This window comes from Falco cherrug, chromosome 6 (assembly GCF_023634085.1).
Source record: "Falco cherrug isolate bFalChe1 chromosome 6, bFalChe1.pri, whole genome shotgun sequence".
NCBI lineage: Eukaryota > Metazoa > Chordata > Aves > Falconiformes > Falconidae > Falco > Falco cherrug.
In genome coordinates, this window is record NC_073702.1 from 21,095,355 (window position 1) to 21,121,325 (window position 25,971).

Genomic DNA, 25,971 nt, shown 5'->3' on the forward strand with positions numbered 1-25,971 from the left:
GAAACAAAAAAAAGAAGCTTTGATATTTACCTATTAGATTTCTTCAATGTTAAAAATGTAAATGATCAGAACTTGAAGTCAATACATTTATTTTGACTAATAACGTAGTGTTCTTGAACCACTTTCTAAATCTAGTACTTCACCTAGAGATAAATACAGATTATTCTAATACAATTGCATATTTTATTAATTTGGCATAATGCAGAGATAGGACAATACATTTTCTGGTTTTGTATAGGAAAGAAAATGTCATACTGATGGAATTTCCTGTGCTATGTATGCTACTGCCCAGTAGCCAATGCTTTTTTTCGGTATCATGTAGTCAAGCCAATCAGTGTTCTTGGTATCCACATTTGAATAAAGAGAGGAAATCTTTGATGAAATTATATCTCTTAAAATACCTCTCATAAAAACAAGTGAATTTATAGATGGAATGAGTACTGTATGCCCTGTAATGATGCTTTCTGTAATTCAGGCATTTATAGAACAGAATCCATCTCTTTTACAAGATCAGCTCATCCAGCAGGAAAAATGGCTAACTCTGCAGGACCACCAGCCCTAATTAAGTCCTAAAAGGCATCTCAAACCTAAATACAGTTTGGGAATGAGTGCTTGGATTTTGTATAATTGTGTTTAATGAGTAATGTACAATGCTTTCACTTTCTCTTTGCAGTCTTCATTTTATTGTTTTTGACACTGAGGTCGCTCATGACATCTTGAAGGTATGGGATGGGCCTATTGAAAGCAGCATACTTCTGAAAGAATGGAGTGGCTCAGCCCTTCCCGAGGATATTCACAGCACTTTCAACTCATTAACATTACAATTTGACAGTGATTTCTTCATCAGCAAATCAGGCTTCTCCATTCAGTTTTCAAGTACGTAAATATTTTTCATCTCAAATACAATAATTATATATACTTTATATACATTATTCTTATACACATTAACTGTTTCTCATCTTAAAACTTCCTCAGTCTTAAAAAAAAAAATATATACTATATTGTTTTAATCATTTTATATATTTATGGAAACAGCTACAACTAGGGAGAGTTTTTGGATTTGCTTTGAATGTTTTTCTTATTCCATGTTTTGTACAGCAACCACATGCCTATTATCTAATTAACATTATTTAACAAGTCAAAATGGGATTGTACATACATGTTTTCTTCTGCACTGATAGTTTTAAATGTTCCCCCCAGTGCTAACTAATAGTATATTATTTTGTGTTTATAGTTTATGTTGTTTAGGTGTTTTTTTCTTACAGTGTTGGTTACTTGATGCATCATTTTTGTGACCTTAACCACTGTTGGTGTACATGGTGAAACTGAAGAATAAAATTAGACTAATGAAATTAACAGGTTTAAAGTGAAAGCTTCTCCATATACAAGGAGCTGTGATTGATATTGTACAGGTGATCAATATCGTAAAACTGATTATGTGGAGTTTTTCTATGTTAAAAGCTGAGGGCAGGTCTGCAGGGAGACCATATCATTGTCTGACTCAGTTGTTGCATCCATATATATATATATGATGTATGTAAGTGTATTTCTGCTTAGGAACATAGGAAATTTATGAATTAATAAAATGTTGGAAAGTAGGAGTATTATTGAAAACCTTTTCTGCAGGTGCTGTCATTCAGAAGTAAAGGGCACTAATAAGATTTCAGTCATTATTTGCATGAGGCAATAGAGTTTGGGGGTTCCTGGTCTCTAATAATACATTTTACATTTACCTATTTACTTAATTTTGCTTGATTTTTCTAAATGCTGTACCCCCCAAACCTCAGGGTATTTCATACCCCTAAGATAACTAGTTAAAATTATATAAAATTAATTAAAGAAAAAGAGCAGAACAAATGTTTCTAAAATACCTAACCTGTGTACTATATAATATACTGCTTTTCATGTTCTTTGAAAAAAGTTAAATTGTACATTTGTGGAAATGAAGGGGTTTTTTTACTCTGTTAGGGTTAGCAAACACAATTTTATGTTGTATTATATGAAAATATTTATAAGTTTATGCACCAATTTTGGAAGGAGGGAAATAATTCAGCAGTTATTTGTCAACACATTCTTTGACCTTCAGCAATACTTATAGTAAATAGGAGACCATTTAATGCTTTAAGGTTGAAGAACTGATTTTTTCATGTTAGTATATCTGATGGATGCATTCAGTGATCATGCTGGTAATTGCAGAGTATGTCTTACTGGAATTAATTGGAATTAGTGGTGCAGAACTGAATGCCTCAGAGCAAGTAAAGGGAAGATGATACTAAAGTTTAATTCACCCTGCTTGAAAAGTGGAGCGTTTTATTATTTTTTTAATTGTTAGAAAAAAATATTATTCAAGGAATATGCTAAAGTAAATGTTAAATTATTTGAACTAAAAATCAGAGCTTAGTTTATTTAGTCTCCTTGAGGTAACGGGCAACCACCGTGGCCCTGATCTGTAAAGGATTTAAGCTAATTAATCTGTGGCTAAGTCAGGATATTTGCATGCTTTAGTATTCATCTTGTGGTCAAACTGTAGACCAGTTTATAGCAAAACTGGACAGAATATTGAAATTTCACTGCTGTAGTAGTTTGTAACTCAATGAATAAAAGAGTTTTGAGTTGCTTAAACTTTTTTTCTGGTAATTGCAGAAGACGTCTGTGTTTTATTACAAGTTCTATGAAGGTAACTGGTCAGGTTTGGTGTCTTTGTGTCACCTGAAGGATTTTCAGGTGTTGCATTTGTTAATGAGTGCATTTTATTTAAATATTAATTACGATCCAAGAAATAACCTTCAGGTGCAGAATAGCAGAGGACTGGAAAGTCTTCAGTAACCTGGACCTCTTCCACATGCAACTTCTGTATTGGATTATGCAACTGGGATGAGTGTTTATGTCAATGAACATCTACTTACAGGATCACACAAAGGATATACCTCTCAGAGTATCAGGTCAAATGAGCAGCTTAACAACAAAGCATTAAAGTGCTAACCTTCAGCTGGAGAATTTGTTTCACTGTGCTGTGAATGCGCTGATTACTTTATATACTTTATATGCACTCTAGAATGTCTTTACTGAATCTGCCTAAAAAGGAGGAGCTGTGAAAGGATAGTATGAGGCAGATCAGAAAATATCGCCTACAAATTACTTGCTGTTGATTGTAAATGTAATTAGTGGTATTTTTAATGGGAAAACGCAAGTGGCTGAAGCTTACAAAATGTTTCAACGCTATTAAAGGTGCCTTGTCTTGCCCACTCAGCTCAGCATGTAGAACATGAGGACATGAACTGACAAGAGTAATTATGTTAATTGTAATCAGTCTAATGCTTTTCATTAAAACTTAATTACCATTTAATCGTGCATAAAAGGACAAAAAATGGAGTTCACTGTACAAAATTGACCTTTACTCTGGGGGTTAAATACATTTAAACTATGTAATACAAGCCAGGAATGTCAACCAACTCTTTCTGGTCACAGTCCAAAAAAGTGGACACAAGAAGGGTGTAGGCAAATTTGGTATTTGGCTTTTTTATTCCAAAGAAACAAAGTTACTGACAGCAAAAACTTTCCGCCTAAGTTAATAATAAAAAAAAAACCATTTTCTAACCTAGCTTAATTCTGTTGTGTTTAAGGTACGTAGGATAGATTTCCCTCTGAAGTTGCCTTTTTGTTTTTATCAGCTATAGGTCTAGATATATTAACGTACACTAAATTTCAAACTTCTGGGCATCTAAGAGCAGGTAAAGTTAATCTTACCTGTCTTTTCAGAGGTGTCTAGTTTCCTTTGAGATGCCATAAGGTATCCTGGCTAGTCTCCTCCATCTGCCATTCCAGAAGGTCACACACCCATAAGTCCTTGGTCGTATCTTTCAGTCCTGTGCAGATACCTTGGATACTATAGAGCATTTTGAATGAGACTATCCACCTATGTTGAAGCAGATCAGTCTTGCCCTGAATATTTATTCCTCAGCTACTCTAGACTTCTGAAAGCATTTGGTTCCATGCTAGTGGATGATCCATTGCTTTTATTAACCTGAAGTGTATTTTATTGAGAGCTTTTTTGTATCTCATCATAGAATTTTTTACTTGATACTTAACAAAACCAATAGAAGTGACAGATGATAGGAACAGGACTGGCAGTTGCTAGTTATCTTATAATTCTTACAGACTTAGCCTTATTTTGACAATACCCAGTAGTAGCTCCTAGCCTTTTTTCTTGAACTAAATTCTCAGATGTTGTAACTTAAGAGAATTGTATCCTTTTCTTAAACCGAATGGTGAATTCATAGTTCTTCAACTGGTTTCGTAGATTCGGCTCCTCAAGGCTATAATACATCAAAGATTTATTTGCACTCCTCTTATAATGGAAAAGAAATTTTTGGAAATGTCTGCCTTTTCTAAAGTCAGACCCATCTATGATGATTTTCTATGCCGGCATCTGGTTCTATGGCATTGTTAATTTCTCTTAGTCATAGTATTATGTAAGCATGCACTTCAATTAACAATTTACCTATCTCTGCTTTTATGTGAGCAGAAAGGTTTTGTTTGGGTTTTGGGGTTTTTTTTAGCTAATACAAAGCAACTGGCAAAATGTTAATAAAGTAGTAAAGAGGGTTTTTTCTCAATTTCTTTGTAACATTTCTATCTTGTTAGAACTTCAGGCACTCATTTTATTAAAAGCAAAGATATAAAATGAAGGCATTTGTGTAGTTGGTTTAGTCCAATTTTGTTTTTTCTGTTGTTTGCTTGCTCTCCCAATATTTTTTAAATTTGCTTTCGAAGTAAATGCAGATCTAAGCAATGATAATTAAAGATACCTGACTAAATGTTTATCTTAACAACACAAGTCATCAATTATGGTAATAAAAATAAACAACTTATACTGACCATGTTATTAGAACAGTTATTTGGAAATTATTTTGTCTGATGTTGACATATCTGTTGATACTTTCCTTCCATTGATAAGAGCTTAAGCATCAGCAGTTCTGTGTTTGATAGCTCCTAATGACACTGAGTTTAATCTGGCAAATCTGTTTAAGCAGTGATGCCTGCTTCTGTCCAGTTTTGTAATTGTATTTGATCATTTGTTTCCTTACAGCAGTTCTTATAGTAACGATGTCACCTATCTTGAGAGTACTGTTGTCTTGTAAATTGTTCTTTTATTGCTGAGATATGTTTTAGTCACTTGCCTAATGGCCTGAGTTACTATATTGAAGTACTATAAGTATTTCCATGACAGAATCTTCTTTGTTAGGATTCATCATGCAACTGTTGCAGTTTGATTCATAATTAAATTATCAATAAAAGGGAGTTAGCACAAAAATATATTTTAAAAGAAATTTACACATGCATAACCACATATCTGTCTTACTAATTAACTAGTTTTTCAGTTCAAAGAAAATTAAATCCATTAAGACATCCCTAGTTAAAATAAAGGACACCACACAGCACAGGATTCCCTTATAAAGTCTGTAACCTTATCATTTCACAGTTCAGCCTTGTCACTTGCTTTCTTTGATGCTATAAATGTTGCATTGCATGCTCACAATAACACAGTTTCATGAAGCTGTGTCGTAGCATTCCTATCCATCACCATAGCCTGGGCAAGATATCCTCAGCTTCATAGTGGGTAGGGTTCTTCATTTGGTTCCTGTGGAACTAAGCAGGTTACTTTGATGGCTGTCTCTAAGCTTGTGAGGTTTTGTACTTCAGACTTAATGAAAGAGGCTGCATTAACATTTGGGGTTTTCTTTACTTTCTTGGACAATACAAGACATTTAAATAGGTGATTGATGCTATTTTGCACAGTTTTTAGTCTGTACATTTACATATATTACATGAGATACTTTTTAGAGAGCGAACACTGTTATTTCACATTTGGAAATGTTTCTTACTCTGAAATCACTGAAAAACCTACATACAATGTCTCAGTTTTGATATGCCAAAATAATTCTCAAACCTATTATGCAAGCGTAATGCACTAAACAGGGGAAGCTTATGCACTGATTGCAATTTACAAGCCTAGCTTCTGAAAAGTCTTTACCATTTTATAACCATGTGGGTGGAATTGAATAAAATAGAGTATCTGCTGCATAACACTACAGCAAATGGTTTACATGATTGTTTACTATAGACATAGTGAAAATTATATTGATGAAGGTGACAAGTTTTTTTTCTTGAGCTATAATAGATTACATGCTAAGCAAACTGATAAAGAAGTCTCCTTCAGGTGAAAGATAAATTAGGCATAAATCTAACATATTGCTCACAAGACTACAGACACACAAATGTACAGTGTCATCCTCTCAAAACCAGTCTCCTGTTCATTTTCAGTGAAGTTTTAAATCAACGTTGAAAATGTAATTTGGGGATCAAATCCAAATTATGATCTAAAATGGGATTCTGGAAGATTATTAAATTAAAAATAGAGAGGCTTAACACAGTGGCTGCCAACATATGGAGGTCTGAAAACTCCCTAGCAAACTGTGGTTTTACCAGCTACCCATTCTTCCGGCACCTACCTCTAGTTTCATCTTTTGTGTAGATAGAAGCTTTTTCCACTCTGAGCAGATGAGACAGTAAGAGATGGGAAATCTGTATAGTGTCACTCTATAACCCACTGAGTATCATGTAGCTTCCTGCTTAGAACATATGTACAAAAGCTGAGAAGCAGCGATTTAGTTCTCCAGCCTAATGGAATTCAAATCTCGTCTTTTTGCTATGCCGTTTTAGGCATCTAATTTTTCTCAGTCATTTCCAAAATGTCTAACTATAGAATTTGGTTTGATTTAGCATCCTTGAGTCTAAAATGTTCTTACTGCTTTCCCTGCTTTACAGCATATGCGTTTTATTTGTGTATAAGTTTCTGATTTAATCAGGTGGGTTTTTTTCTGAATTTCATATGGCAATGTTATATCACAGCATGAACGTGGCCTTTCTCCTAGGTACGTAAGCTAGATATTAATGGCACGTCTATATATTATTGGGGGATGAGAAGAAAAGAGCCTGTTATAAAAGAGTGATGACAGAAGAACTAGTGCTTTTTAATGTCTATATTATTTAAAACATATAACCGCTATACCCTTTAGATATTTGCACAATACCAAATGAAGCAATAGAAGACTTGTAATTTTCATGCAGTTACAGAACCTCTTGGGAATCTTGAGAAGTGAAACAACTTGGAAGGGAGACAAGTTGAAAAGTTGACAGTGTCTGTAAATGTTCACTTTACTAGATGACACATCAGTGATTAAATGTCTGGTGTTTTGTTTAATTAGGATCAAGTGTAGTTGGCATGATAAAAAGGTTGTTCGTTTCAAATACATAAAATAACCTCTGAGGCTGCAAGAACAAAAGTGTAAAGAACATTTTGGTGCTTATTAAACATCTGTGATTGTTTTTAGAATTTAGAACTTTATATATAAGATATGGAGATTAACAGTGAAATGAATATTAAAAGGCATCAGTCCTTTGTAACTGGTGCAAACGTGATGCAGTCAAAATGGGAAAAACATGTAGTTTGCTGAGGTATTATACGGCATAACCTTTTAAGGAGAAAATTTAGATATTCAGAGAATTGTTGGAAAAAGGTACTAATTAATGACAGAGATAGGCTTGTGCTCATTTACTTGAAAGAATTATGATTCTTTAACAGATATGCATTATAGTGATCCATTTTTTACAGCTATTATTGTCTGTCAAATAAGAAATAACTACTTTGAGGTCATGACCATGCTTTCCTGCCCTGTGGCCAAGTATACATTTAGTAAACTGCAGTAATATGGGATGTCAGGTAAATTGTCAGAGTTGTGCCTGGGGAGCGCTTACACAGTGTTCATTAGCAGTGACAGCCATTGCTTTAATTCTTGTATTGATACTTAGAAATTCTGGTTGAAAAGTCCACCTTTGCTAAAAACCACCATGCATTTTACTTCATTTAGATACAGGAACCATCCAAAGGTTGATAGTACTTTGGAATGGAAACAAGGTTAAAAATTATTAGTAATGAAATCTTCATGTGTTTGTAGTGTGTTAATTCATGAATACTTATACAGACATGTTTTACACTTTCTGTGATTTGTCTAAGCAATCACCCATTTGCTAGAATGTGCATAAAACCATTTTACCAATCTAAGATGTTTGTTTCTCATTTTGCTCAGTCTTTTTTCAACCTTTCTGTCTCCTTAAGATTTACAACACAGAAAAAAAAAAAGTTTTGCAATTGAACAACTTGTTAACTGTTTCAATTTTGGAAATGTTTAGGTGCTTTGGCTGTTTCTTATGGTCGTATACTCTTTTGGTGTGGATGGAAGGACTAGATGCAGTTATTAATGCAGAAAATGGACTACCTCCACATTATGGTCACAAAAGTCATATAGTGGTGGTAGTGATGGAGCTGTTTTGTCTTATGAAAACCTTTGGGTTGTACTATTTGAAATGAGCTAATGAAATAATTTTAATGAAATATTAATGTTTCCTGGGATTAAAATAGAAAAAATGAAAAAAAAACCACCACCCCCAAAAAACCACCACCCCCAAAAAATAGAGCGGTGAGGATGGACTGCTATCACTAACGCACATCATTTATAGGAGGTATGGAAGAAACTGTGCACCTCTATTTAAAACAATAGAAAGTGATTATCAAGCATAAGGAAATAGTATTTTATGTTCTTAGACTTTTTTGGCCTGTAATTGGTAATGCTATCATAAACCCCAAGCACTTGAAGTGCTGCATACTGCTTAAAATACAGAAAGACTTAGTCACTGCTTTCTCAGAAAGTGTTGGAGAATGGCACAGCACAGTATGGTAAGTAATAATAACTAGCTCGTCAGCCAACAAAGTGATAAAAAACAGTTTTAACAATGGCGTATATGCTTTCAATAAATTACATCAGCTTTTCTCTGAATGCTTCCCATTGGTCTGATCATATCAAATGTACACCTTGAAGGGGCATCAGATACAGTTAAGGTGGTTATAAGTAAGTTGAAGAATTAATCAGTTGTCTGATGTGTGAGCACATGAGAAAGTATACATAGTCCATATTAGAATAAAAGACAAAAATGGTGTTTCACACTTTCTGAGGATTATCCCTTGCAGTACCAGAGATGAGCAGAAGAGTGTAGTGTAACAGTTTTTTAAAAAAGCCTTTGGCCTGGAATGAAGAAGATTAAACTCGGTTGAATAAAGATGGTGAAAGTGGTAGAGGGACTTGCAGATACACATCAATATCCATTAATGGTGATTGTGACACTGGGTTTGTGACTTCATACTTTGGCTTTTGCTCACAATTGTGGTAGGTTCTCCAGAAAATACATCTGGGTGGAGCAGCCTGGACTGGTAAGAAACAGAGTACAATTCAGTGATTTAGGGACAGTAGTCTCCAGAGATGGGACCTTCTTTCCTTGGGAAGACTGTAGTGTTTACTGCAACTCAGGATACTGAATACCTGAAGCCCATAGAAGAGACTGGCGTCTTCCAGAAATCCATAGTGGATGTAGATTTGTCTATCCATTAAGTCATACCATACTGCTTGTTCTGCTCAGTTTAATATTGCTTTTCTTTTTTTTTTTTTTTTTTTTTTTTTTTAACAAAGCAAAACACATATCCAAACTCAAGAGACTGAATATAGGTGAGATATTTTGCTTAGAGTCAGTTTGAGTGTAGTCTCAGAAAAGTTTTGCTTGCCCCTGAAATGGGAACTTCAGGGCTACGTAGAACTGCTATTTGATTCAGCCAGTTGGGTAGACATAGCATTTGCATGCTGCAGGATATTCAGACTATAAAACAATGTTATTTATATTATAATACTTACCCTATTGCACAAAAAGCATCAAAGTGCATAAAGAAATTTGGTTTTATAACCAGAACATTGAAGTGAGGAAAGGAGTTATTAGCTCTTTTGATGCATTAACTGGCAAAAAAAAAAAAAAAAAAAAAAAAAAAAAAGGCAGAGTGAAGAAAGACAAAATTGTGGTTTTTTCATCTTAGACCATATTTTATGCTAAGGAAACTGGCAGGAAGCCAACATCATCTCAGGGGGCAAATTCTCATAAAAATAATGCAGCAAAATGCCTTCCTATATTAACTGATGAGTTAATAATAGTGCCTCTGGTTGGAATGCTAATGTAAAAATATTGTGCTTTTAATTATGGATTTTTAGTATCTACACCTTAAAGCTTTTATTTTGTCATTCCCTTACAGCTTCTATAGCATCGACCTGTAATGATCCCGGGACACCACAGAATGGCACTAGATACGGAGACAGCAGAGAGCCCGGAGACACTACCACCTTTCAGTGTGACCCTGGGTATCAACTTCAAGGACAGGCTAAAATTACATGTGTGCAACTGAATAACCGATTTTTCTGGCAACCTGATCCTCCTACGTGCATAGGTAATAAGATGAAATGTTAGTCTCTTTTTAAGATTAATACAGATCAGATTTCTTGTTTAAATGGTGGGTGTATGATGCTTATGCTGAAATGATGCTCTTCACAGAACCTGGTAATTTCACACTTATGGTTACTGCCAGCCTCATTCTTAAAATTAACACTAGTTTTGGATGTCAGTTGCTCACTCTATTCTATTCTTTAAACTTCATACAAGTTCAAAATTCACAAAGTCTAATAGAATTTTTAAATGGTAGAGGTGATTTGAATTTAAAAAAATCTTTTTGAAATGGCCTCATCAGAATGGTCTTCAATGTAGAGATTTATTTACATAAACTCCAATCCATTATTTATTAAAAAAAATAAATCTGAATTGTCTTACAGATTCAATAACCATCCTGTGCAATCCCTAGGAAACTAAAGATATTTTTGCTGAAGCAGGATGCTTGTTGAGAAACACAGATGCAGAGAAGGGGCTCCAAGTGACAGTGCTCTTGAAAGAAATGAGATCTGTTTCCATAACATGAGGAGAGGGTGGGAGATCTATCTTTGAAACAATTTTTGATTCTTGGTTCCATAGTTCTATATAGCATAAAGGTTTCTCTGAGGTTCTGGTTGGTAGGCTAATAATTACAGGCTTAGAAGTCTTGCTGACATGTATTTTAAGGTCATTGGTGTAGTTCTAAGATTAGAGTTAATCAACATCTATGATAAATTATCCATAGTAGTGATTTTTTAAATCTTTATGATTTTGCTGCCTATTGATTTATAATTAAGACATACTAGTGATGCTAAAAACCAGATACAGTATGTTTTAATAGCACTAAAATAAACATAATGCTTTTTTGTTCTACAAGCCATTTTGGAAAGATGTTTTCCAAAATGGCAAATCCACAAACAGCTGCAGTCTCTAAAGTGTTTACAGATATCTCAAAAATACGGAGAAGTGTACAGGATAATGCAGGATAGTGTCTTTCACTCCGTATCACCTAGCAGGATTGGAGCAGTATATTATCGGAACATTGTCTTCTGGATACCTTGTGTGTAACATATAAATAGCAGTATCAAAATGTTTACTAAACATACTAATATTATTCACAAATTTAAAATATTTAAATAAAAAACTAAAAAAGGTCTAGAGCATTCATACTCTTTCTATGAATACCAATTACAATCCCTCCATACTACTAAAAAAACCCAACAAAAAACAAACAAACAAAAAAAAAGAAGGAAAAAAGGAATGAAAGAAAGAGAGAGTGTCTTTGGGCAAAAAGTATATACATATTGTTATTCTTCCATATACTCAAGGTGACTTTGAAGGGGAAAGCAGATTGAAGTAATCTTTTCTGTAGACATGACAATATTAGAAACCTTAAGGGTTCTGTAAAGCCATTACATGTAATTTCAAAAAAATTCATAAAGTCCTTATTTTAGTATGCAGACTTATAAATGAAAAAATATTTGTATTTAATAACAGTACTCTGAACATTGTGCAATTTCCATTCCTAATTGTTTAATCGTTTGTTCTCTATTTGTACTTTGTTACTTTGATAATGGTTATCTCAGACTGAATCATCAGCACACATAAGGAACATGTGAAACATTTCCTGGAACCATTATTTGTGAACAGAACCAAAAATAATTGAAAAACTAAAGAAAAAAAATCCCACACCCTTGATCAAAAATAACGATTAAAATACCAAAACCACAGACACAAAAAACCCCAGATACATAAATAACCTAATGTTTACATAAACAAACAAATAAATGGGGGGTGTGGGTGTGGGTTTATTTTGTTTTCATAAATACCACAAGAGGAATGCTTTCATTATTGTTTTAATAGGGGTTATGAGCATCGTTCCAAGTAAATTTTCTTGATCACACTTCAGTTCACGATTTTGAATTTTCTTGGAGCTTTTAAATGAAATTAAACTGCAAGATGTGTTCTAAGAGTGCATCTGATGTACTCCAGCCACTAGTAAGCATTCAGTCAATTGGACCAGACTAGAAATGGCCTGAAAAAATCCTTCTTTAAAATGTTTAATGCAGATTCCAAATCCTTAGTACTAACTATTTTATGCTACAAATGTGTTCCTAGTTCCAGTCTGCATGGCTTGGTAATGTAGTTGCAGCCCATGTTGACTACTGTACTTTTCAGTTAGATTTCTATATGATTACCATCTTTGGAAGTTGGATTCCTTATCTGTTAAAAAACCCATTCAATTTATGGTAACTAAATAAATGTATTTGATTTTTGATGTGGGTAATACATTTACTGAGTAAATCAAACTGGGTTTTGTTACATCTATGATCAAAAGAAACTGCATCCTGCATCCTGCTGATGAGCTTTCCCAGTTCTTAAAGTAGTTCCAGTACATAAGAAACACTTCAGCTTGATAGAGATAGGATTAAGTAACAGCAAGAATATACAGGATTTTATATTTAACTCCATATATTTATTCCTTTAGAAAAAGCTTATCTGGTGCTTCTTTGAATATGCACAAAGCTCACTTTTTTAAGGAAAATACAGAAATGTTTGCTAGCTAGAAGTGGGAAGGCTCTGGTTTTGGTTTTTTTTTTATTATTATTATCTTTGGTAAATTTAGAAAACAATTTATTCCTATTTAACAGTTAATATGTGCTTCTAAATTTAATCTGTGACCATATTCCTATTTCTTTTTCCATTGTGACAGCTGCATGTGGAGGAAACCTGACAGGCCCAGCAGGAGTTATTTTATCACCTAACTATCCACAGCCTTATCCTCCTGGGAAAGAATGTGACTGGAGAATAAAAGTAAACCCTGACTTTGTCATTGCCTTGATATTCAAAAGGTACCATTTCTAGATGAATGCCTCTGTTTAAAAGTATTTTAAATGTCACATCTAAAAATGACATCATTTATCAACTCTTAAAACTTCTAATCATATTCTCTGGCTAAGTCCTGGAGCATACATCCAATATGTGCTATATCATTGCTTCCAAAAAACGTAAAAAAAAATAATACAGTTATATGGCACTTTTGAAATCAAATATGTTCCTAAGCAACAAAACTTTCTGTGACCTATGAATTAAAAATATTTGAAAAACAATGTCAATTTATAGAAATGCTTGATTTATGTTGTACCTTTTCGTAGAGACTTGAACTGTAGTGGAAACTATTTGTAACTCAGTTCTTAAAGGTTTTTATAAAAGCATGCTAAATATACTTTGCTTGGAGTGCATAGATCAGGAAAAAAAAATTGGTCTACTTAGTCAAGAGATAAAAAATGTCTAGATAATGTCAAATAATATTTTAAAAGTTTTATTTACTCAGTGTTTCACCATCAACCTATATTTGTTGCACAGATTTTTAACACAAATTTAAGTTCAGGGATATAGTCATATTCATGTGTTCAGTTTAGCATTTCTATTGAATCAGGCCTATATAGTAATCTTGCTTGCTACATATATGGTTACAAAAGCAAATTATTATTTTTTTTAATTTATTTTATCATTCTCTGTCCTAAGTGTGATTTTTAAGCTAAGAATAGTAACATTCCTGTTGACTTCAGTGGGATGGTGATCAGTTATGTTTCTTTTAGGAAGAAATGATGGCATGTTCAGAATTTTGTTGTGTAATATTTTCATCTTTATTTAAAAAAAAATACACCCCCCCCCAAAAAAACAAAACAAAACCAAACCCCTAGTTTCTTTCATTGGCTAATTGCAATGTGTTATCTGATAGAATATTGATACACAAAAAATGAAATAATGAAAGCCTAAGGAACTTGAAATTATATAATGAAATATACAGTAATTCTGTTCTTCAGATATTTGATCACATAGCATTAAAGGGTGGGAATAGTTCTCCCCTAATTACACTCTTTAAGATGTCATATGGTAGGTGTGATAAGCAGCATATTTCTGTGGACTGCCTAAATAATCAGCTCAAATGCTCCCTTTCAAGTAAGACAAAATAAAATAAACTTATAGTTGCTCAGTATTCATGTAGTATGCTCAGTAGTATGTTTGTGAATTCTATTTTAAGGAATATGAGTATGAGCAATATAAAGGAATTTGCAGTTTATGCTATACTTCCATTTTATAAACATTCTATAAATAATCACTGGACTGCCTAAATCTTTCCTAAATTTGATATTCTGTGCTAGAAGTTCTTATGTTTTCCAGACAGAAATCTTTAGAAATCTGAAAAAAAAAAGGTTATGCCATAGCTTCCCAGGTTTTTGCCAGTACCTTTTACAAAACTACCTGATGCTGGAGAATATTCTTGGAAACTCATCCATCTTCTGACTGATGGCAATATAGGGCCTTTTAAGGTGTAGACTGTGGGGTTGCTAATATTGTAGATATTTTCAGAGAACTGGGAAAAAAAAAAAAAAAAAAAGAACATTGGAGAACAAATTAAGAAGGGGAAACCCAACACTGTTATCTGTATGCATATGGGTGTCAGACAGACAAAACGGAAAACTGACTCTTTTTTTAATAAATACTGTACTTTTAGTATAAATGGACCATAACAGTAATATGGATTCATATTTTATGAAAAAGTGTGCACATACATGCTGGTAACTTTGTAATAGATAAGTAAATTGAGGTAGTTTTATGAACATATTTAATGTTTGAACACAAATAATGCACTGTCACAAATGCCCTCTGATTTATATGAAATAGCAGTGCTGAAAGAACTCCAGCTCTGCAATCCTTTCAATAACTTCCTTGATTTTTAGAATAGAACAGAATAGAATAGAATATTTCAGTTGGAAGGGACCTACAATGATCATTTAATCCAACTGCCTGACCACTCCAAGGCTGACCAAAAGTTAAACCATGTTATTAAGATCATGGTCCAGATGCCTCTTAAAGGCTGAATGGCTTGGGCATTGACCACCTCTCTAGGAAGTTTGTTCCAGTGTTTCACCACCCTCTCAGTAAAGAAATGCTTCCAAATGTCTAGTCTAAACCTCCCCTGGTGCAGCTTTGAATTATTCCCACACGCTTTATTACTGAATACCAGGGAGAAGAGCTCAGCACCTCCCTCTCCACTCCCTCTCCTCAGGAAGCTGTAGAGAGCAATGATGTTGCCCCTCAGCCTCCTTTTCTCCAAAACAGACAAAGCCAGAATCCTTAGCCACTCCTCATGACGTGCTTTCCAGGCCTTTCACCAGCTTTGTTCCTGTTCTCTGGATGCAATCAGGACCTTTACATCCTTAAATTCTGAGGCCCAGAACTGCACACATTATTCAAGGATGAGGCCACACCTAGGCTGAACAGAGCAGGATAGTCACCTCTTTTGACCATCTGGTTATACTGTGTTTGATGCACCCCAGGATGCAGTTTGTCATCTGGGTTGCCAGGGCACATCACTGACTCATATTGAGCCTGCTGTTGACCAGCAGCCCCAGATCCCTTTTGTCAGGGCTTCTCTCAAGCCACTTCTCTCCCAGTTTATACTTGTGCCCAGCATTACTCTGTCCCAGATGCAGAATCTGGCATTTGGACTTGTTAAATTTCATCCCATTAATGATTGCCCAGTGCTCCAATCTGTCTACATCCCTCTGCAAGGCCTCTTGTCCCTCAAAAGAGTCATCAGCACCTTGCAGATTGGTATAATCAGCAGACTTGCTAATAGTGCATTCAATTTCTGCATCCAGATCGTTGATAAATTTATTGAACAGAACTGGCCCTAGAATTGAACCCTGAGGAACACCACTGGTGGCCAGCCACCAGCCATATGTAGTCCTATTTGCTACAACCCTTTGAGCCCTGCCATTCAGACAGTGCTTCACCCAGTGCACTGTGAACCTGCTCATCCCACAGATGGATGACTTGTCCAGAAGGATATTGTAAGGAGCAGTATCAAAAGTCTCACTAAAAGCAGAAAAACTACATCCACTGCCTTCCCTTCCTTCACTAGGTGGATGACCTCATCATAGAAGGATATGAGATTAATTAAATACGATTTTCCCTTTGTGAACCCATGTTGACTGTGTCTGATGATTGCATTACTCTTTAAATGCCTTTAAAGAGTACCTAGTATAATCTACTCCATAATTTTTCCAGAAACTGAGGTTAGACTAACAGGTCTGTAGTTCCCTGGGTCTTCCTTCACACCACTCTTGTAAATTGCAATAACATTGGCTAGCTTCCAGTCAGGAGGGACCTCCCCAGACTCCTAAGACCTTAGGTAGATGCTCAAGAATAGTAATGTTTCTTTAATACCTTCAAAATCTACTTTCTTAGCATACATCTTCTGTTCATTTAATCTAACATTTTTCATTCTTAGGCAGTATGCTACAGCTAAGACCTGTACTATTCTCAAGGAGCTGCCTTTGAGAAGACAGAAGTGTCTGCATAGGATGAGGATGTGGGATGAGAATAGAGAGATGTCATTTATTTTTTCACATGTGTGTTGGCTACAAAAAGATTGAAAACCATTGCACAGTACAATTTGCTTTTCCTTGGTTTCGGTCTTTAGACTTGCTATTTCTTTCAACTCTTCTAACTCTCAACTAAAAGTTCTCTGTCTTAGTGGAAGCTTCAAAACATTTTTCTCGTTTCTCTTACCTCTTGAAAATAGGACATAAAATATTTTTCATTATATGAAGCCATTTACATTTGACATTTCTTAGGAAAATGTTTTCTACTGATTTCTTAGATAAAGACATTGTTCCTTTTTGTCCAACATGATCTGGTAGACATAAACTGATGTAATAGAAAGAAGAACAGCTGACTGCCACACTTGCAAAACAGCCAAATATTTATTTATTTGGTTTTAAAAAGATAAATATAAAGAAAAAAACCCCACTCAACTGAGTCCTTGCTTTTCTTTAGTGTAGTTTTACTTCTCTTATATTTTCTTCTTTTGTCCTAGTATATAACATTTATCTAGCTCTGTATAAATTTCTCATATAAATGCTTCTGTTTTTATGTTGTCTCAGAACTCATCTCAATTAAATTCTTCTGAAGGACTCCCACTTACTTTCATAATTTCTTTGTATAAACTTATAAATGTTATCAAATATGGCATAAAATAGATGGTTTATTGATAATAATTTACTTTATCATAAATCTCTGATATAATTTAGGTATAAACAAAGGCAAGTTGAAGGATAGTGGTCTTTCCATATGAAAGCATCTTTTTCCTAAAAAAGTGAATTTATGTTTGTAATGAGTGGATTTAATATCATTCAGTTTAGCCAAATAAAAGCTGGACTTTTAATTTAAGATAGTTGTCTGGATCATTCCTGTGGTCACTGGTAAGAGGCAGCCTTTCTGCAGCAGGTGATTCATTCCATATTGTGAAAGGTGTTCAACAGGTGGGAGCATATGCTTCTTTTTCACTGACTGTAGACAAAACCTGCATGATGGCATGATAGTATGATAGTTGATCTTCTGGAAAGCTGAAGGTGTTCAAATCAATGCTAAAGAGAACTCCATTGAAAGTTAGTAAATTTTCACTGTGAATCATATTTCAGAAGACTTATTTTTGGAGAAGAACGTGTGTTAGGAAGAAGATTGACAGCCACAGTCACAGTAGTGTTTAAACTCATGAAAAAGAAATAAAGATATACTCATCTTTTTCCTTTATTTTCAGTTTCAATATGGAACCGAGTTATGATTTTCTACATATTTATGAAGGGGAAGATTCCAACAGTCCTCTAATTGGCAGTTTTCAAGGCTCACAGGCTCCTGAAAGAATTGAGAGCAGTGGTAACAGTCTGTTTCTGGCTTTTCGCAGTGACGCTTCTGTTGGAATGTCAGGATTTGCCATTGACTATAAAGGTACTGTTCTCACCATAATCTATGGAAACGTAAAGGGAAAGAAATGTTATTTAGTATTTACTGAGACTCAGATCTGTTTACTTCTAGATGTACTACTATTGGAGCTGCCAAATACCTGTTTGCATTGATGCAGGTTTTAAAAACTATTTTCTTTAAATGCGTGGAGGAACATAGAAATCTTTTTTCATGAAATCACTTTCACATCACTTAAGTACATTTGCAGTTCAGGAAAAAAAGTACAGACAGAAGATGCACATCAAAAGCAGCATTTGGAAGAGTTGTAGAATAATGGAATTGTCTTACCCAATTAGAATACATGGTGGCTGCTGCCGCCTTGCTGATACATACCAATATATTTTCCTTTTCACTTTATGTTGAATATACATATGTGTTTTTTAATAACTACTGCAGGACAATATTTGCATTTTTTGGGGGTACCTATTACTAGCCAAAGAATGGGTTATGCTGTTTTATAAAGAAAAACACTCATTATATGTGCTGCTTTCTTTTCTGGTCGCAGATGCCATCTTTGGCTTGATTGTCATCTCTGCTGAGATTTATTAAGCTGTTTTTCATCAGCTGAGGTGTTGCCTCTGCTTCTTATTCTTGACAATGGAAGCAAACCACGTTAACATGCATGTCAAAAATGAAGGAACAGAAATATCTAAAGAATATAGGAATAACATACAAATAAAATAAAGGGAGGTTATTAAACTATTAAATCATTATTACATTTAGTCTTAATCTTTCATCCAGCATCATGCATTATTCTCCATGTTGGCAAAGCTTTTCTTCCTAAAGTAACTGTCATAATGCATAGATGAAATCTTTGTTTGTTCCTATCTAAATTTGTGCAACAACTTGAAACAACTTATAAATAGAATATGAAAATAATTCATTCCAGGAACACTTGTTGGCCTGCAAGGAAAGAAAATGAGAAGTTAAGCAGAAGGGGATAAGGAGAAAAATATGCCTGTTGAAAATGTGCATGCATATTTTGCTATGTACTTTTTGTTCTCAGCATAGTCTGGTATGTGAGCCTTTATGCAACTGGAAGTTAAATGAAATAATAAAAATATAAAAGCAGAAAATTATATTTTTAGAAGTTACTATATTCAATGGGGAGTACATTTGTGCCTAATAATTAAATATTTTTATTAAATATATTATTTTGTATTTTATATAAAGTTTATAGAATCACAGAATGGTTTGGGTTGGAAGGGACCTTAAAGATCATCTAGTTCCAACCTCCTGCCATGGGCAGGGACACTTTCCACTAGACCAGGTTGCTCAAAGCCCCATCCAGCCTGGTTTGAACACGTCCAGGGATGGGGCAGCCACAGCTTCTCTGGGCAACCTGTTCCAGCGTATGCCTCCCTCACTGTAGAGCATTTCTTCCTGATATCATATCTAAATCTACCCTCTTCCAGCTTAAAGCCACTCTCCCTTGTCCTATCACTCCATGCCCTTGTAAAAAGTCCTTCTCCAGCTTTACTGTAGGCCCCCTTGAGGTACTGGGAGGCTGCAATAAAGTCTCTCTGGAGCCTTCTCTTGTCCAGGCTGAACAACACCTACTCTCTAAGCATGTCTTCATAGAAGAGGTGCTCCCACCCTCTGATCATATCTGTGGCTCTCCACTTGACTTGCTTCAACAGGTCCATGTCCTTATCTTGGGGTCTCCAGAGCTGAATGCAGTACTCCAGATGGCATCTCACAAGAGCAGAGAGAAAGAATCGCCTCCCTTAATTGGCTGGCCGCGTTTCCTTTGATAGAGTCCAGGATTCGGTTGGCTTTCTGGGCTGCAAGCACACATTGACAGGCCATGCTGAGCTTCTCAGCCACCAGCACCCCTAAGTATTTCTCCTCAGGGCTGCTTTCAATCCATTCTCTGCCCAACCTGTATTTGTGCTTGGGACTGACCTGACCCACATACAGGACCTTGCATTTGGCCGTGTTGAACTTCATGAGGTTCACACAGGCCCACCTCTCAAGCCTGTCTAGGTCCCTCTAGATGAGATCCCTTCCCTCCAGTGTGTTGACTGCACCACGCAGCTTGGTGTTGCTGGCAAACACGCTGAGGGTGCACTTGATCCCAGGATCCATGTCACTGGCAAAGATGTTAAACAGTGCTGGTCCCAATACAGACCCCTGAGGAGCACCATTCATTACTGGTCTCCATTTGGGCATCAAGCCATTACTGTAACTCTTTTGAGTGCAACCATCCAGCCAATCCATTGTCCACTGAGTGGTCATCCATCAAATCCATGTCTCTCCAGAGATAAGGATGCAACTTGGGACAGTGTCAAGTGCTTTGCAGAAGTCCAGGTAAATGATGGCAGTTGCTGTTCCCTCATCTACCTACACTGCAACCCCATTGTAGAAGGCCAACAAATTTGTCAGGCACAATGTATCCCTAGCAAACTCATCTTCACCAGGTCTTGCTTATTTGCCTTGTTAAAAATGGGGGTTATGTTTCCCTTTTCCAGTCCATGGGAAGGAACTTCACCAGACTGCCATGGCTGCTCAAATATGATTTGATCTTCATCTGCCAGTTCCAGCAGGACCCTGATGAGATGCATCTCATCAGGTCCCATGGAGCTGTACACCTTCAGGTTCCTTAGATGGTCTTGGACCTGATCTTCTCCTACAGTTCTTCATTGTCCCCGTTCTTGCCTTTGCCTTCTGTGACTTGGGTGGTATGGCTGGGCCACTCGTCCATGAAGACCAAGGCAAAAAAGTCATTGAACACCTCAGCCTTTTCCATGTCCCAGGTAACCAGCTCTCCTGCTTGCTTCTGGAGATGGCTCACAATTTCACTTGTCTTCCTTTTATCACCAAAATACCTATAGAATCTTTTATTGTTGCCCTTAATGCACCTGGCCTGATTTACTGATATCAGCACTTTAGCTTTCCTAACCTGCTCCGTGGCTGCTTGGGCAAGTTCTCCGTATTCCTCCCAGGCTCCCTGTCCTTGCTCCCACCCTCTGCAGGCTTCCTTTTTGTGTTTGAGTTCATCCAGGAGCCCCTTGTTCATCCATGTAGTCCTCCTGGAATTTTTGCCTGACTTATCTTGGTTGGGATGCATTGGTCCTGAGCTTGGAGGAGGGGATCCTTGAATATTAACTGGCTTTCTTGGGCCCCTCTTCCCTCCAGGGCTTTATCCCATGACACTCTAGCAAGCAGATCCCTGAAGAGGCCAAAGTCAGCTCTCCTGAAGCCCAGGGCAGTGATCTTGCTGTGCTTCCTCCTTGCTGCCCTAGGGATCTTGAACTCCACCATTTCATGGTCACTGCAGCCAAGGCCGCCCTTGAGCTTCACATTCTCCACAAGCCCCTCCTTTCTGGTGAGAACAAGGTCCAGTATAGCACCTCTCCTTGTTGTCTCCTGTGCCACCTAATGAAGGAAGTTATTGTCAGCCCTTTCCAGGTACCTCCTGGATCGCTTGTGCCCTGCTGTGTTGCCCCTCCAACAGATATTTGGGTGTTTGAAGTCCCCCATGAGTATGAGGGCTTGTGAATGTGAGGTGGCTCCTATCTGCCTATAAAGGGCCTCATCTGCTCAGTCTTTGTGGTCGGACAGCCTGTAGCAGACCCCCACTATAATGTCACCTGTCCCTGCCCTCACTTTAATGCTGATCCTTAATCTCTTGGTCAGCTCTTCATCCATGCCCAGATGGACCTCCATGCACTCCAGCTGGTCATGGACATAGAGGGTGACACCCATCCTCTTCTCCCCTGCCTGTTCTTCCTAATAAGCTTTTATGCTTCCATTCCAACAATCCAGTCATGCAAGCCATACGGCTGCATCTCTGTGATGCCAGTAATATTGTCATCCTGCAAGTGTGCACACGCCTCTAACTCCTCTTGTTTATTCCCCATGCTATGTGCCTTTGCGTGGAGGCGTTTAAGCTGGGCCCCTGCTGAAGCTGACTTACTGGCTGGAGTGGCCGGAATTCCTTTGTGTTGTTCTTTAGGTGCTCTCCTTCCTCTGCAGGGTCTGGGCATCTCTTGCTGGCATTAGCATAAAATTGGTAGGTATGGGATGGATTAAGGTTCGCCTCCCCCAGCAACTTCAGTTTAAAGCTCTCTTGAAGAGGTTGGCAAGCCTATGACTGAAGATGCTCTTCCCCTTCTCTGTGAAATGAACCCCATCAGCCCCCAGTAGACCAGGTTTCTCAAAGCAAGTCCCATGGTCTACCTAACTGAACCCCTGACTGTGACACCAGTCTTGTAACCATTTGTAGATTTGCCACACGAAACCCCTTCCCTTTGACCAGGAAGACTGATGAAAAAGCTGCCTGTGCTCTGGAGTCCCTTACTGCTGCTCCCAGGGCTCTGTAGTCCTTTTTGACGCTCCTCAGAGTGCTCCTGACTGTATTATTTGTGCCCATGTGAAATAAAAGCAGTGGAAAATCATCAGTGCACTGTACGAGTCTTGGTAGTTTCTCAGTGATATTCCTGATACAAGCCCCCGGTAAGCAGCACAGCTCTCTAGAAAGCACATCAGGTTGGCTGATGCCAATAAAGAGGAAGTCTTTCCCTTCTTACACCTCTGCCCTGGGTGACGTGCCATGCATTGGTCACCACTCCTGGTCGCTGGCGCCCCCTAGGGCCGCCTTTTCTGGGAGTGGGGGTGTCCGCGTTAGTTACTACTGGCCCTGCCCACGCCTCCTCAGCTGCTCTCCTGTGGGCTGCCAGCTCTGGGTAGGTCTCTGTGCTCCCCTGGGGTCTCCCTGGCTCAGGGCACCCCCCACACCACCCACCGCTTCCTGCGGAATGCGTCTGCACCACAGGTGATTGCCTTGGCAAGCTTTACATTTCTGACTATGGAGATCTTGTGTTGCTTTCTGATAATATCCCTAAAGTAGTTCATTAAAATAAGTGTTTTATTATAAACAGAAGGAGGCATGCTGTAAACTTTGACTATGAACTTGTCTGGAATTTTTTAATAAAAAATCTTTGCCACCTATAATAAACTTAATTTATATTAGGTGCATCCTTCCCTACTAAAGGGCTCACATATTTAGCAAAATATTGCTTATAGAAGTAATATTACACAATATTTTAACAGATTTTAAAGGGACTGAGTTGCGTTTGAGCCTTTTGTAGGAAAAAATATTGCATAGTTATTGACAGTATAGTAATATGAATATTTTGTTTTCATTTGTTTAGTTGTAAAGAATATTCTATGCCTAATCCATTTCTGTTTGAAGATCATTCAATCATATTCTTGAAACAAAGTGATTTCTAATATGAATTATTTCTCCCAACCCTTTTCTTTGATTTTTTACCTTGCTAAAGATGATGAATTAAATCATAGTCTTAACACCAATGTCTATACACACGTTGAGTTAAAGATTTCCTACCTATTAACTCATGCCAGAAAATAACTGCTGTGCTTATTTTGTCAGCCTTCAAGCTCCAGTTGTTATTAGATCTTTTAAAATACAAAATATAAAGGAACAATACATTTTTATTGTTTAATTTATAGTATGGCAGATTTCTAACCAGAAGTTACTTAGTTCTGAGCACGATACTTGTTTAAAAAACATAATAGTGTTAAGTGGTGAATTCTACAAATAGTAGTTTTTCTTCTGAACTATTAAACTTCATTGGAGTCATTCAGCTTTTTGAGAGTTCTAATAACAAAAGGTAGGAAGAAAATACTGTTAGCTAGATCCTCTCAGTATAATTTCCTTGACTAGAGAACCAATCTAATGGAAACCTCAATGGTCCTATAGTAAGCATACAGAAACAAGAAAAAAAATTAATAAGTTGTTGAAAAAATTGAACTGGCTGGAAAAAAAAAATGTTCAATTTCAATTTCTTTTTTTTTTTTTTTTAATTGAAAGTGTATATAGATTTACTTTATTTTAACAGAAAAGCCACGGGAAGCTTGTTTTGATCCTGGAAACATCATGAATGGGACAAGAATTGGGACAGACTTTAAGCTTGGTTCAACTATTACTTACCAGTGTGATTCTGGATATAAGATTATTGATCCTTCAACTATAACGTGTGTAATTGGTGCAGATGGGAAGCCAGCATGGAACAGAGCATTGCCATCTTGTAATGGTATGTACTGCTTTCTTACCATTTCCCTTGTTCCCCAGTGCATTTAGTTTCTCACTCCCTGAGGCCTCCCTGAGGATATTTTTACTACTCATACACATATAGCTTGTATTAAAAAAAAAAAATAATCTGAATTTAAAAAATAAAAATTATGATGATACAAGTTTTGGACTATACCTTAGTCACTGATGTATTGTTTTAACTTTTTTAAAATACCTTTAAATTCTGAAATCAACACATATTCTTACGTTCTCAACAATGATTATAATGTAATATGTAAGTTTCCATGGTTTCCCCTTTACATCAATTTTAGTGGAAGGCTTTGTGATCTATATGAGAATCCATATAAAATAGACTAAATAATAATTGTGAAGTATTACTGGCCTATCCACTGTGTCTTTTTATTCTCTTTGTATTATCCATTGCCAGTTTGTTTCTTAGACTGCCAGTAGGGGCAGTCCTTTCAAACAAATGATGCTTCAATATATGACTAATTTATAATAATAGTGATTTATCTGTGCTCCCACATAATCTCAGTATGTATTGTTTTCAGGTATTACCTTCCTAGCCATAGCAATTTTGAACTGCATTTTAAAAGAATGTAGCAACTTTATGCATATACTAGTTGCATTGTGCTCAGAGCAAGGACTGGGGACTGGGAGTAGGTTAAGTTACAGACTTAAGTTGTTAGACTATTTCCAGGCATGATTTTGGTCCAGACCTTATAACACTAAAATTTCTTAGTCACAGTGCAGGAGTAAGCATGGGACAGAGGCTGTCCTTGGTAGGTCACTCACATTTGTTGCTGAAAGTGACAGTAGTAGTACTAGTACTAGTATTGCTGCTTAGTCTGAAGGCCAAAGGCCAGGCTCTTGTAGTGTTTAGTGTCCAGTGTAGCTATAGCCTAAGTCCATGTTTGTGCTCCTAAATAAAAAAGGCATGGGAAACTGATGCAGTGGGTTGTTGATTATTCATGATGTTTAATGGCTACTACTCTTCATGAATTCAGATATGAAAACACCACTTTACTAGACTTCAGTCTCACATTATTTCAGGCACTTGGGATTGTAATCCCTGCCCTGACACACACACACAAGCACAACATGAGAATCATAGAATCATTTAGTTTGGAAAGGACCCTTAAGATAGTTGATGTCAACCATTAACCTAGCAGTGCCAAATTCACCACTAAACCCCATCCCTAGGCACTGTACAGATTTTAATTACCTCCAGGGATGGTGACAACCACTGACCTGGGTAGCCTCTTGCAATACTTGACAACCATTTCAGTGAAGACATTTTTCCTAATATCCAACCTAAACCTCCCCTGGTGCACTTGAGGCCATTTCCTCTTGTCCTGTCACTTGTTACTTGGGAGAAGAGAACTGACATCCACATTCTTTCAGGTAGTTGTAGAGAGTGATAAGGTCTTCCCCTGAGCTTGCTTTTCTCCAGGCTAAAAAACCCCAGCTCCCTCAGCTGTTCCTCATAGGACTTGTGCTCCAGATCCTTCACCGTTTTCATTGCTTTTCTTTGGATGTGCTGCAGCACATCAATATCTTTCTTGTAGTGAGGGGCCCAAGACTGAACTCAGTATTTGAGACGTGATCTTATCAGTGCAAATATATGCCTATACATACACGCACAGAGAAACACACATACATTTTTATATGCATATATACGCACATATAGAAACACAATATACATATGCACACATATGTATGTATCAATTAAACTC

At 36.6% G+C, this 25,971-nt stretch overlaps 1 protein-coding gene across 1 annotated transcript in view; it reads left to right on the top strand.

The window, feature by feature from the left end:
- CSMD1 (CUB and Sushi multiple domains 1) overlaps window positions 1-25,971 on the top strand; it is a 1,210,443-nt gene that overhangs the window by 981,500 nt on the left and 202,972 nt on the right. Inside the window, exons 26-30 of the mRNA XM_055714855.1 lie at window positions 674-876; window positions 10,193-10,384; window positions 13,073-13,211; window positions 17,975-18,162; window positions 24,042-24,236. Of these exons, the coding sequence (XP_055570830.1) occupies window positions 674-876; window positions 10,193-10,384; window positions 13,073-13,211; window positions 17,975-18,162; window positions 24,042-24,236 (917 nt within the window). The remainder of the gene's footprint in view (window positions 1-673; window positions 877-10,192; window positions 10,385-13,072; window positions 13,212-17,974; window positions 18,163-24,041; window positions 24,237-25,971) is intronic.